This window comes from Delphinus delphis, chromosome 13, assembly GCF_949987515.2.
Source record: "Delphinus delphis chromosome 13, mDelDel1.2, whole genome shotgun sequence".
In the NCBI taxonomy this organism is placed as follows: domain Eukaryota; kingdom Metazoa; phylum Chordata; class Mammalia; order Artiodactyla; family Delphinidae; genus Delphinus; species Delphinus delphis.
Genome location: NC_082695.1, coordinates 80637310 through 80652339, shown reverse-complemented (window position 1 = coordinate 80652339; position 15030 = coordinate 80637310). Strand labels below are relative to the sequence as shown.

Genomic DNA, 15030 nt, shown 5'->3' with positions numbered 1-15030 from the left:
AGAATTTCTAGAGATGGATGGACATTCCTTCATGAGTATTATTTCTAATGTGAGTTGTGAGATAGAAGTTTTGCTGCAGTTATGGTCAGAGAACAATAATCTCTACCACCAACCTCTTATTGTTTGTTTTTTTTTACAATTCATACTTGGCTTTTTTTTGAGAGAAGACAGAAGGCATATAATGATGGCTATATAATAATCGAAAGTCCTTAACGAGCACTTACCCTGTGACCAACACTGTACTGAGTTGTCAATGTATGTTTTCTGACTTTTACACTAACTCAGTAAGGTATAAGTACTGTTATTTCCATTTTATATAGATGAGGAAATTGAAATTTCTTAGAAGAAACTCAAGGAAGTTAAATAATAAGCCAAAGGATGCTCAGCAAGTAAGTCAAAGAGATCCAGTCCTCAAATGCAGATCTCTCTTACTGCAAAATCTCCTAACTACTGTAAGATCAGTATTGACACATAAATTAGTAGAATTTAATAAGTATTGATGCCTAAAAGTTTTTAACTTAGGGCAGATACGTGATATTATATAAGATAGTTAACACTGTAGTGTTGACGATGTTTTTTACTTTTTCTCAAAGTAAACAGGGTACTCTCAGACCTTTGGTCTATTAAATTACTTTGTGTTTGATTTTTGTGAGTATAGTTAAGAGGGAATAGGATGAGGTGCTATTTTTCATCGTTATTCAGATGGAATTATTTCAGAACAAATTGTTTCTAGTTCAGCTGTGTATTTAACTTTTTCATAGGATTTTTTATAGGAAGACCAGGTTCTACTTCATTCCATAAAAATAGAATTTTGCTACTGATGCAATATGATGATAACTAAACTACTATAAGTTAAAAAGTTGTCTCATGTTTTTATAAACAAGAATGAAGCTAAGATTTTTTTTTAGTTACAGTTAATTATTGCCTAACAATAATACTGGATAACAAAACACCCTGATACCCAGTGGCATAAAACAGCAATCCTTTATTCTCTCTCACTTGTCTGGGCTTGGCTAACCTTAGCCGGGTACAGCCAGACGTGGCTCCAAGCTGCCAGTTAGGTCCAGGTCTACCCTACGTGTCTTCCATGTCCTTGACCCTGGAGGGATATTTTCCTGGGGGATGTTCTTCTCATGGCAATAGCAGAAACACAAGAAGGCAAGCACATTTCAAGCCTCTGCTTCAGTCATTTCTGTGCCTTCCCATTGGCCAAACCACACGGCTGAGCCCAACATCAGGGATCATGTTTTGCCTCAATGAGAGAAGGACGTGGTGTGGGGAGGGATAGAGAATTATAAACAAGAAAGCAACCTCCTGGACCCAGTTACTTATGTGGTGATAATACAGTGCTGTAAATTGTTTCTACTGTAGAGTTTTGTGCTTTTGCATAATACATTCATATAGACATATGAATAACCATAAATTGATAATGTAGGTGGCATACAGAATTAAGCACCTTTTTATGATTATGCAAAACCCTATTCTTGAAGGGATAAAAAAATTATTTGAAGTAAATGACACATTAGTAATATTATGGTTTTTGTCTGCAAACTGAATTGACGTCTAGTATATCACTGAAGCACCCAAGAGGATGGGGTGATTATACCATAGGGTAGTGGGCGTTCAGAGAATTTGGAATAGTATTTATTGAATGTATATGATGTATTGATACAAGGAATGTGCTGGATATTTAACTTGAATTTTCTCATTTAACTTCTGTAGCAAGATAGGTACCTTGCCCCCCACACCTTTATTCATTTATAAATGAAAAGTATTAGACTTAAACAAAGTTTTGGGAAAGCATCAGGTCCGAACACAGGCAGTGTAACTCTGGAGACCATACTGTTCCTTCTGTAGCTGCCTGAATGCCCTTTAACTGAGGTGGGCTGTATATAATTAAAGTGATGGTATTTAAGATAAACTTGTGGCCAGGAATTATATTGCCCAGAAATTGATACTTCATACATAATAATTTTTATCCTTAGGTTTGATCGTGAATACTCATTTGTCTGATGTTGTATACTAATAGTTTTCATAAATGTTAATTTAGCTATTTTTTAAACTGATGCACAATTTGAGTTTTTCTTTATGTAAACAAAGGAAGGCAAAGCTATTATAGCTCCCTCCTTTTGCACGTCTAGTTATTTAGATATAATTCAAATAAGTATCAGAATATTTGTTGTCTCTGTGTTTAACATGTATTTTGATTTCTTTTGTTTTTCTATTTTCAGTGAATTAAAAGTCCCAACTGTGGTTGTACTGAATACTTCAAACCAACAGTACTTTTTACTAGATAGACAGATTAAGAATGCAGAAGACATGGTCCAGTTCATTAATAACGTTTTGGATGGCACAGTAGATGTGAGTTTTTGCTTTAATTGCAATGGGGTGATGGGAGGAGGTGGAGGAGAAATGAGTTATTTTCTTCTGATTCTGAAAGAAAGAGTCGGCCATCTCCCGGGGTGAGGGGCAGGCCTCCATCCTTGCTTCTCTCACATGATACGCAGAGTCACCTTCCCCAGGACCTAAGTGGCAGAGGCTGCTAATGGGTGGAATGTTATTTGGAGGACATAGGTTGTCATAGTGATGCGGGGAGGTGTTACTGGCATTTAGAGTCAGGGGCTAGGGATGCTAAGAGGTCTGCAGGGTACAGAGCTATCCGATAGCTCTTAGTACCTCTCTGGATTCAAGAATACAATTGCATTAAGTTACTTGGATTGGTTTTCTAAAAAAACCTGTGAATAGCACCACAGTTTCTTAAAAGATCAGGAAATGTATTTAAAACCAGCCCCAGTGGAGTGTTCCAAATATAATCCTACAAAATATTTCTCAGAAATGATGAATGGATAATCTTAACTGTTTTTTTCTGTAAACCATATTGCAGTGTTTTTCAAACTGGGTTGTAGCCCGTATTAGAGGGTCATGAAATCACTTCAGCAGGTTGTGGCCAACATGCATCTTAATTCAATATACTAGAATAAGATAAGAAGAGAAGAGACTTCAGTGCTTTTGTGAAGTGTAGTTATTACTTTGCGAGACTTGTTTCAGCTTTACACAAACTATTTGGAAGTTGCCTCACAGAGTAACAAGTATTTCTTCTTTGGAAACACTCTTAATCACATAGTAGGAATTTTATATTTGTGAAAATAACACTTGTTGAAATGATGCTCACCTGTATGAGTGAGAACCCTTCTATTTGTAAGTTAGTGAAATTCAGGGAATGAGCCAGACTCCAGGCATGGCTGAATGCAGGGATTTGATGGATTTTCATCAGGAATTTTTCTCCCTCTGCCTTCCAGCACTTTTTTCTTTTGGGTTTCATCATCGGAGAGACTTTCCCTGCAGGACAGTGAGGATATCCTGCAGCAACTGTAACACTCTCAGCTAAACTGAAAAGCTGGGCAGGCCGGCACTTGGGTGGGTCAGCCTCAGCCGAGCTGCTTGGACTGTGACCAGGGAGGATGCATTTTCAGAGGAGAATCAGACTGTGTTCATACGAGAGCAGAAGGAGGGTGGGACAGAGAAACCAGTAAATATTTACTCCGTGGCTCTTTCAGGTGCTCTGTGTAATCTTTTGTAGTCAACTCTTGACCTGCAATTGTAAGATTATCTAACAGAAAAATGAAATAATAGTACTGAAATAACAATTGTTTTTTTCTTGTTAAATTTAAGGCCCAAGGAGGGGATAGCATTTTGCAGAGATTGAAAAGAATAGTATTTGATGCCAAATCTACTGTTGTGGTAAGTTGTGACAGTGTGTTTAGTGTCACTAATAATTGAGACTATATCGGTATATAGGTTATGTCTAACTAAGGTAAAATCTGGAATTTCAAAGGATTCAGTAAAAGTACATATTCTTAACTTGCAAGATAAGAACGAGTACATATTTACGTTAAGAAAAGATACTAATCAGGTGGATATTAAGTTTCTCCAATTATTCATTTCTGTATGATTGGTGAATTAACTGGAATTCAGAATCACTGAACCTGATAGCATGACTTAAAGTGTTTTTCAGAGTTTCTTTCCTCCTCCTGCCCTTTTCAGCCCTTGGATCTGAAGCCTTCTTGCTGAGAACTCTAAGAAATCTCTCTTACGATCCCAGCTTCCACTGTCAGTCAGCCTGACTGCAGGGCAGCCCTAAATTTGTTGGAGCTTTAAACTTAGTTCTAGTTGTCTATCTTGAGCTCCTCCACGGGTATTTTCGTTCATTACGGCCAAAAGCAAAACAGAGCCAACCTTCTTCTGTTGGTGGGAAGTAAAGTCACGCTAATGACTCATCAGTTACTCCATGCATCCTTCAGTTTGTCAGTGGATTGGGCCCTTATCCCATTATGTGTGGCTGCTGCCCTAGCCTCCACTTGGTCTTCACACTTCCTCTTGCCCTGCCTCCAGTCCTCTGCCTAATTAGTACCACTAAAATAATCAGTTCTGATCACTTTCCTTCCCTTTTCCTGTGATGCCCCTCACAATTCTCTGTCTGTCTCACATATTCTCCTCCTCAGTCTTTGAGCTCACACTGTACCCTGGCCTGCCTTGTTCTTACACTTACATTTCTGCCTCAAAACACCTTTATTCTGTGATGCCTTTTTCCATTATCTCAATCCAAAGTGACCCTGCTCTCTGAACTTGTCTATTTAGTTCTCAAGAGTTATAGTCACAATCCATAGAATATATTATAGTTGCAAAACCTATTCAGTTAAATTGCTTTTACTTTTCTGGGAGCCGAGGAGACAGTATATAAACTGAGGGAAATTATTAAGTTAATGTTGCTTTACTACTAACCAGACAAGTAAAAAATTGTTAAAAATGTTATGTGAAGAGAATATTATATGGTCAATAACTACCCTTCTCCATAGCAGATTCCTATAGGCAGGATATAACTGTACAGCTCTTGGCACATAATAGCCATCTCAAAAGAGACCTTTGTGATTAATGTGAGAAAAATAAACATCTTTTGAAAAGGTAGTGGACAACTTGGTGCCTTTTTCTGCTGCCAATAGCTGGTTATACATACACACATACATGGGTATAAACTTTCTAAAGGGCCTTTCATGTGATAGTCACACGGAAATATTGACATTGATTCACTGGAACTAAAAGCAAGTTGGATGGCAGCAAGAGGAAGAAATCTGTAGTGGTTTTAAATTCATTTGTGCTTTTTATATCAGAATACAAATGAGGGATGTAACTATCTTTCCACAGTCTATATTCAAGAGCTCTCCACTTATGGGCTGCTTTCTCTTTGGCCTGCCACTGGGTGTCATCAGCATCATGTGCTACGGCATCTACACGGCTGACACAGACGGAGGTTACATAGAAGAACGGTATGAAGTGTCCAAAAGTGAGACGGAAAGCCCAGAACCGGTAGAAGAGAGCAAAGAAAAACAGGAGCCCAGGAGTGGGGACTCTCTGGTGCCTGCAGTGCAAGAACCCAAAGATGTGTTAGAAAAGAAGAAAGACTGAGACTTTACCAAGATAAAATATTTCATAGGATTTCAAATTATTAAAGAGTCTATTCATTGAATTTAGACATTTAATCATGACCTTTACAGAAGAGAACACGGTGTTTGTATTTTGCTGACATCAACTGCATGGGTTATAAAATAGTCCTTCCGTAAATGGGGAGATGTTTGGAGCAAAGAGATGAAACGTTTGTCTAAAACAAACAAAATCAAAACACTCCATCAAAGTTTACCTTATAGATGTTGTTCTACCAGATCAGTTCTATTTGCATGTTTCTCTATCTGAATATTCTGTGACAAAATTAAGATTCTTGGGCAGAATATTTAAATTGGCCAGGCAGGTAGAAGATACGTGTGTGATAGAGAAAAATAACACCTCCACCTCCTACCATCCATTCTCCTCATGTTTTGGATAAGATTTATATGGACAAAATTAAGTCTTTAAAATTTAGGCACTTTAAGGAGAACTAATAACTTTTTCCAAGAATCAAATTAAGATTATGAGATAAAATAATTTGGTTTTATACAGCATAGTGATTTTATTTTGTTATTTTTAAAGGAGAGGAAATGTTACTTTTTACCTTTATACTCAGTTACATTATAAAACTTTCATATGGGCCTATATCGTGGGAAAAAAAATAGTCTTATGTTTAATCTTTGCAGCAGAAACAGGATTTACTTGGATCAGTGATTTCAAATGATGCCCTGGACACTGAGAAGGTGTCTCAGCCAACACTGCAGGAAGGGAGGGGGGTCTCTGTCACCCCTACACTGCTTTAGCCAGAACAGCATACTTCTATTTCTCTGTTTTATATATTGAGATTTCGTCTAAAATTTTTTCTTTGGTAAAAAGCTCCTGCTGCTTTTTAAAAAGTAATATATATCATGTTTTTATTTTATGGTATGGTAACTTTATAGTAATTTATAATCTAGTGTGTGTGTATATATATCTATATATACACATACACACATACATATACACATATGAAATTTATTGACATACATCTGTTATGTAATATTATGGGCGTGTCTGTGTTCATAATGAGTAATGAGTGGCATAATCAGCCTGTTAAAGAAACTTCATGTCCAGTGATTAAAGGCATCTGCCAGTTACCTTCTCCGTCCTCCCCGTTGTTATCCATTTCAGCTAATGACCTCTCATCTTCTCTCCATAACGGAATAACATAGGAATTCTATCCCAAGTTATGTACGAAAACTGGTATCTTTTAAATAATAGTGTGGTATGTTTATGGTAGATTAGTTTATGTTTGAGACCTTCATTTTAGCTAAGTTTAGGATTTTTATTAAGTGACTATAATCTGGGTGGTTATTCATTGAGTTATGAAACATTTTTAAATGTTTCATCACTTTAAAACTATGTAATTCATGGTCCTGATAGTGAAGCTGTTTAGGGCTGTGGTCCCCAGGGCAGCCTGGGGCTATTTCTGATGCCAAGCTGATCACTACTAACCTGAGGCTCTTGTGCCTTTGTCCTAAGGAGTTACTAGGAATTGCTCTCTCGTACCTTTTAGTATATAGTCATTACTTGTTCTTGATGTTTGGCGCCCCACTATTATCATTTTTATAAATGAAGCACGTATGCAGTCCCAGGAAATTTCACGAAATACTAGAATGAAATGTTATTCTTAAATGGAAACTGGAGAAAAATGCTGTTAATTTAACAAGGAAATTTCTCTCTAAAGAGTAATGAGACAGTCTTTTGGAAAATAGATATTAATGTTGGCAGCAGTCAAGCTTATTTTGCAGCTGTGAGAAGCTTAGCTAAATACAGATGCCTCACGTTAGTCTCGGCCTGGTAGGGAAGTTACAGCTTAGCCACTACCAGTGGCAGGAGGAAGCTGTAAAAATGTCATGGCTTCTTTCTTCATGTTTATCACTAACAGATGTCTGCTACCTGCATGGTTTTGTCTTTTGTCAAGCACACCTATAAATTAAAGACCAAAACAGGGAAAAGAAAAAAAAAGGAGCAAAGCTTAATATGTATCAACAAAGTCCAGTGTTCTTTGTATTTCGAGATTTTCTTGTCTATAAATTAATGCCTTAGTTCTCTGTTATCTTTTTTCACAACATTATACTGTTGCCCCATATTCTTATTTGTGTTTTCAAAATGTGTCTATTTGGGAAACAAAACGTGTAGATGGTTTGTAAGTGAATAATTTTTTTTTATTAAAATTTTGCTTCTTACTTGTCTCTACTTTAGGATATTGTCACAATATCCTCACAAAACAAGTTGAAAGTTTTTGCTCACTAGTATGGTTTTCCCCTCAATGTGATATCAGCGTTTACTAGAAATGCTGTTTTTGTTTTAGGAAAAATTACTTCAAAATAAAGGAAGGTTTCTTAATGAATCTTGTAGAAGAACATAGATATCATCCTAATTCAGTGATGAATCTCACTGTGATTACATATCAATAGGGGGAATACCCTTCAGTAAGTTGGAGTTTTGCCTTCTCTTTCAGTGGCCATAAAGTTCTGTTTCTGATTTCTAATATTCAAGATGCTAGATGCTTGCTGTTGCTGAATCTGGTGCTCAGACAGTTTTTAAAGATATTTCAAAGAGAGAAAGTGCATGTTTTTATGGAGCAGCGCACCTCATTATAGCTTGCCGTCCTTTTTGTTTCATTGTATACGTTAATATTTCTCTATATCTGAAACTTAGGTGGATTAGACCTGGAGTTTTCACTTGCTTCTTTATACATAGTGCTCCCTGGTATCTGAGTTAGAAATAACGTGAAGAGCCAAATGTCTAGCGGCTGAAGGACAGGTCTATATGAATAGTAAAACAATTAGCTATATTGTTTTCATTCAGTGGATATTTGTTCTTGTTGATATTTCTTGTGTTTTGTTTCAGGGGCTTTTGGGTTTTGATTTTGCAAAAAGTAATTTAAATATTTTCATCTTTGCTTCACATGATATGGAAGTAGGACAGGGAAAAATCACTCAGCTATTCTTTTTATATAGAGAGTGTTCAAATAAACAAGTGTAGGATGTTAAGACTATCAATTAATTGGTGGGATTAGGTTTGCCATTTTATTTTTATAAATATATATTTTTTCTGAATGTGTCTGAGTCCAAGAGTGGGCAAAAAATAATTTTCTACTTTGGACTAATCTATAAAGGGTTTTGCAAGTTTGTGTTACTAACTCGTTGAATTCATGATATCCTGCCTTAAGGCACCAATTGTAAATCTTCATTTTTCTAAAATAAATTAATTGAAAACATGTAACCGTTTGTTATTTTTACCATTTATCTTTTGGTTGTCTGGGATGTAAATAATTCTCTATGCAAAGCAAAAAGGACAGTTGAGACTTCATCTTCCACAGTGGTTTTTTTTTTTTCCTTTTATTAATTGTAAGTTATTTGTAATTATAGAAACATAGTTTTAAAATTTAAACAGACTTGATAGAGATAAGATTGTAATCTAATTCTTTCATATTGAAGGTGAAGAATCTGAGATTCATAGGTTTGATATATTTTGTATTTGTAAAACCTGACCATTTTAAATATTAATTACAGAGTTTAGAGCTAGAATAATTGGATTTGAGTCCTTGATCCAACTGCCAGAGTGTCATCTTGGACACAACACAACCACCCCTCACTTTCACTGTCACTAAAATGGGAATCTAAAGCCTCAAGGTTTTCTTTTTTAAAATAGCAAACAAATGGGGAAAGTATATTATGAAAAAACAAAACTTTATGCAGATTAATGTTTTGTAATTTGTTTTTCCCATTTTATGCCATGAGCATATCTTTTAGTGAGAATCACTCTGGCAGAGGAATAACAGCCACAAAATTGGTTCCACACAGCCTGTGGATGTGTGCAGACTGACTGGTTAGAACGGGCCTCTTCTGATAAGAGCCCTCAGCTTTTTTCTAAGTCTATTCCTATAAACAGAAAAGATGTTTTAAACAGGTAGTAAAAAAAGGGGCTATTATTTTGTTGCAGTTTATTCTTTCAGCAAATGTTTATTACATGTCTTCTACGTACTCCTGAGGGTACAGCTGTAAAAGGCAGTCACAGCCTCAGTCCTCATGGAGTTTTTAGCTGCAATAACTGGTACTCGGGCTTACTTCAAGCGCTCATTTGTAAGTTTTCTACTTTTCTGTTTTTCTTAGTTTCCCTTCTCATATAATTTGTTGTTCAGCATCTAATTGTTGCTATTAGATCTTTGGGATCTTTGGGACTCCGAGGGTAGGAGACCAGGACAATACAGCTGGCATCAGTATGAAGGGTTGGGATTTACTCAGCATGTCTGTGACTGTCCGTGGGTGGATGACACGGAGGGGGAGCAGTTCAACGTGAGGGAGCTCTGGGCGAAAGCAATCTCCAGGGACACAGCCAGCTTCCTGGGGGGGTCAGAATCCCCACATGGAAAATATGTAAACATAAGCCAGCATAAGGCCATAAATGCAAACACTAAAGCCACCCTCTACACCGACGTTCACAACCGTCCCTTCCCTTTCCAGCAAATGTCCCAAAAGAGTGTCGGCCAGCTTTTATATGGTAAATTTTAGTTGGGTGGATGAAGCAGTCGAGTGAAACTGATGAATATGTAATAGGAACTGAGGATATTTTTCCTCTCATTCAGAGTTTTCACATCGATCCGGCATCCCTGTCTTCATCACTAGGGTCACTTAAAGATTTATGGAACAGTGGTTTTCTTCCTTCGAAGTTGTTTGATACTCTGCAGTTTCTGAACATATGTTTGATGTTAGTAGAAATTCTATATCAAACCATAAGAATCCAGTCACAACTACAGTAAATGATCGGATTTTAATGACTCATACAATGACATTTAGTATTTTGATGTTGTACACTCAAAACTAATCTGTGTAACTAATAAATCTGTGTTAAATTCCTTTGTCTCCTTTTTATTCTTAAACTGACTGTTAAACTATAAGATTCTGAATTGGCATTATTGAGACTTCTGGACTGTGTGACTTTTCCAAACAATACTTTATTGTTCTAAACCAAATAATTGATAGAAGGACTTAATATTAAAGATTTTTGTAAAGTAAAAGATTACTCCCTTTTTGTACAACAGGTGCTTTTGAAAGGAATAAAAGAATTTACAAAATTCACCCTATTTTTGGACATAGGTTAATTTCACATTTTTAATAAAAACTAGGTAGTTTAGTTTTCAGGATTATCATATAAACCTCTTTTGCCCAAATTATTACCCTTACTACAGTCTATTCCTCTCAGTTGACAGTATGATCTCAAATTGTGAATTGCTGGCCTTCAAAATAATGAGTTTTTCTCTATGGTCCTTGTAAATACATAGAGTGATTTAAATATTAACTGTGAAGCATAACGGTAGTTTCCACAGGTGCCTAAGGACCTCTAAGAAGATACACCGGGAACATTTTTTTCTAGAAAGATCCAGTTATTTATTAAATTATGAGGTACTCCTCAGATATTATGGAGGAAAGTCATTGATGATTAATCTTTTTTTTAATTTTTTTTTTACATCTTTATTGGAGTATAATTGCTTTACAATGGTGTGTTAGTTTCTGATTAATCTTTTTAAATGTATAGTATGAAGTATAGTTTAAAGAGCCTTTGGAGATAAACTGCGGTTGATATCTGAGTAGAATCGCTCAATAATTGTTTAAATCTGAACAAGTCACTTAACCTCCCTTGCTCATTATCTCTGATGGGGGGGGCAGTGGCTTGTCCCCCCCATTCCCTTCTCAGGAGTGAAGTTGGGAACCTTAAACTCGGTGGTGTTATCATGTATGTGCATAAAGAGGCTGAAGTTTTATGGGACTCGGTAGAAAAATGTCAAGACGTTAGGGTGTGTTGGCCACTGCCTGTGATCTTCGGGAAGGTCCTTATAGGAAAGAGACAGCATGGGAAAACAGGAAGGGAGCATACAGCTCTGCAGAGAGCCTTCTCCCTGAAGCCAACAGTATGTGACTGAGGTAACCATTTTCCTTTTTAACTGCAAAAGCCAAGTTCCTTGCTTCAGGATTAATTTAAGAATCACTCACATATGGCCACAGGGAACAATAGTTTAAGAGTCTCCTGACCACGTTGCTCACTCTACTGCCAAATGATGATCTCCTAGCTCTCTATCTGGAAAAACACGGTATTTCCAGGAAGTAGTAAGTGCTGTACGTTGTTTTCTTATCTAAATTTCTGTGGGGAAAAGGATTTCAGTAAATGATGCTAAATCAGTTGGCTATCCCATGGGGAAAAAGAGTGACCACTGATTGATCCCACCTAACACCATACACAGAAATTAATTCAAAATGGATCATAGATCTAAATATGAAAAAATTTTCTTAGAGAAAATCTTCCTGACCTTTGGTGTAGAACAATTGCTTAAAGAGGACACAAGACGACTAACATGAACAAAAGTATTAATTGAATCTCATTAGAATTAAGAATTTCTTTTTATCAAAAGACACCATTAGACAGTGAAAAGAAAGATGTTCACAATTTTTACAACTACCAAAAAGGACTTCTATCCAGAATATACAAAGAACATTTGTAAATCAATAAGGAAAAGACAACCCAATGTAAACAATGCACAAAGGATGGGAATAGGAACTTTACAAAAGAGAATTTCCAAGTGGTCAATGAGACTACTAGCAGGTACTCAACATCACTCCTCATTCAGTCTCTTGATTTTAAAAATCTCACAAATCTCTATCTCCAGCTTGTACATCTGACTTGACATCTCTACTTGGGTGTTTAATAGGCAGTTCAAACACCATGTCCTAAACACTTTGATTTTCCACCAAATGCCTGCTTTTACTCAGTCTTTCTCATCTCAGTAAATGGTAACTTCATTTTTCTAATTACTCAGCTCAGAAACCCTGGATCTATCCATAGCTTCTTTCCTTCAACACCTGATATCTAATCTGTGAGAAATTGTTAGCTGTATCTCTTTTTTAAAATTTATTTATTTTATTTATTTTTGGCTGCATTGGGTATTCGTTGCTGCGCGTGGGCTTTCTCTAGCTGCGGCGAGCAGGGGCTACTCTTTGTTGCGGTGCACGGGCTTCTCATTGCAGTGGCTTCTCTTGTTGCGAAGCACAGGCTCTAGGCACGTGGACTCAGTAGTTGTGGCTCATGGGCTCTAGAGCACAGGCTCAGTAGTTGTGGCGCACGGGCTTAGTTGCCCCGTGGCATGTGGGATTTTCCTGGACGAGGGCTCGAACCCGTATCCCCTGCATTGGCAGGCGGATTCTTAACCACTGTGCCACCAGGGAAGCCTTAGCTGTATCTTTAAAGAAGTCAGGCTTCACACCATTTTCCAGGTTCCCATCTCTATTCAGGCTGCTGTATCCGTTACCAGGCTTTGCTGATCCACCCTTGCCTGACTACAGTCCACCATCAAAAGAGCAGCTAAAGGGATCCTCTTAAAATACAAGGAGGATCGTGGCATTTGTCTGCTCAGAACATTCCAGTGGCTTCTTATCTTACTCAGCATAATACCCATGTTTTTGGTTATGTTATTGGTTGAAATATGTCCCCCAAACTTCATACATTGAAGTTCTAACCCCTAGTGCCTCAGCATGTGACCTTATTTGGAAATAGGTTTGTTACAGATATAATTAGTTAGCATAAAGTCATACTGAAGTAGGGTGAATCCTAATTCAGTATGACTGGTGTCCTCACAAAAACGGAAATTTGGGGACAGACACACATGCAGGGAGAATGCCATACAAAGATTAAGGCACAGATTGGAGTGATGCTTTTACAAGCCAAGGAACACCAAAGATTGCCAACAAACCACCAGAAGCTGGGAAAGAGACATGGAATGGATGCTCTCTCGCAGCCTCAAGAACTAACCCTGACAACGTCTTGACCTTTGACCTCTGGCCTCCAGAAGAACAGTGAGGCAGTAAAATTCTGTTATTTAAGCCACCCAGTTTGTGGTACTCTGTTACGGCAGCCCTAGCCAACTGATACAGCCTATAATGCTTTTTCTCAATCCCCACTCGTTACCACTTTTCTCTCCTCCCTACCTCCCCCCTCCTCTTGTTCATTCCATTACAGCCTTCTGCCCCTCGCTGTTCCCCAAACCCACCAAGCATGCTTCTTTGTCCTTGCTGTTCCCTTGGCCTGGAATAATGTTCTCCTGGATGTCCTCACAGCTCACGCTCTCCTTATTTTAGGTCACCTACCCATTAACACCTTTATTAACCAGTCTGTATGGATTACACCTCCTGGCCTCCCACTTTCCCTAACCCCTTTATTCTGCAGCTTTGTTTTGTATAAGCTCTTCTTTATAATATTATCCATTGTTTGTTGCCTGTTTCCCCTCTCAAATACACAATAAATGTAAGCTCTGAATGGTCAGACTTTATTTTTTTTCAAGCCTATACTCCCAGTTGCTAAAACATGCTTGGCATGAACTATGCATTCAGTAAAGACTTGTAGAATGAATGAATAACTGAATATAGTGTATTTATATAATGATGTATTTATCACTAGGGTGTTAGAGTTGAAGGTTTCTGATTTTTTAAAAAATCAAAAGCACACATTTTTAGTTGAAGATATTAAATGCATGTTCCAAAAGTATCTAAATGCTTAATGACTTCAGCAATAAAAAAAGATAATTAACATAAAAGAATCATAAGCTTTGGAAATATTTTTGTATTTATAAAACATGTAAAATATGTATTAATATGGAAGACTGTTATATTATTTAGCTTAGGATCTAAAATCTTAAAATCTATATGGTCACTGAAAATAAGAATAGATTAGAGGCAAGAACATGCAAACTTTTAGGTAATCAGACATTCTCTGCCCCTCAAATACAATGGAAAAATAAATATCTCTTTTGCAAATGTCCATCTAAAATTGTTAAGACTTTGTAATAATTACTATATTTTAAGTCAAGGATTCTTAACGAGTAGGGCTTATCAGGGATTCTTAACCAACAGGGCTTATCAGAATTACAAGAGCATCGATTGCCTCAGATGAAATATACATAAATCCTAGAAAATCTATTTGGTTGGTCTTGGATGAACTTCTGCTTGAAGCCAGAACAAAGAGAAAAAAACCTTCCCCGGTTGATTTCCACATGTACTCCACGTGGTGAACCAATGGCTTAACTGATTAGTAGGAGGGGTCAGAGTGTCAGTGCCTTTGAGAGAAGTTGTATTTTTTGTGATTTCCTTGTGAGCCTTCAGAAGTCAAAGACGGTGCAAGAGCATGACATGCTTCAATAGCCCCATTGTGACCCCTCGGCCTTGGCCGACTGCGAGTCAACTCACTGGCATAGCAGTAGCAGCTTCAGGAAAGTGATATTTATTCTTGAACACAAGAAAGTAGGTTATGTGCAGCTGGGATGATTTACTTCTCATTTCCCCTCAAGATGAGCGATGGCTCAGGGGACTGAAATCAACCCCTTCTGTAAGGGGGCGTGTGAGACAGGGGAGGTCTAAGGAGATATGACCCTCAAGGTTTCAAACTTTCACTTCATCCTCATGAGTCATTTGTGTGGAAAATGAAATTTAAAATGCAAAAGTATATGCACAGTTGTGCTTCTTGCTTCTACACAATTTAATGTAAAACAAGATTTTATGG

General features: G+C 37.3%; 1 protein-coding gene across 3 annotated transcripts in view; it reads left to right on the top strand.

The window, feature by feature from the left end:
• TMX3 (thioredoxin related transmembrane protein 3) overlaps positions 1 to 10342 on the top strand; it is a 46281-nt gene extending 35939 nt beyond the window's left edge. For all 3 annotated transcript variants that reach the window (XM_060029196.1, XM_060029197.1, XM_060029198.1), the window contains 3 exons: positions 2232 to 2361; positions 3673 to 3741; positions 5203 to 10342. In XM_060029196.1, coding sequence (XP_059885179.1) covers positions 2232 to 2361; positions 3673 to 3741; positions 5203 to 5463 — 460 coding nt within the window. In that variant the 3' untranslated portion in view covers positions 5464 to 10342. The remainder of the gene's footprint in view (positions 1 to 2231; positions 2362 to 3672; positions 3742 to 5202) is intronic.
• The last annotated feature ends 4688 nt before the right edge of the window (positions 10343 to 15030 follow it).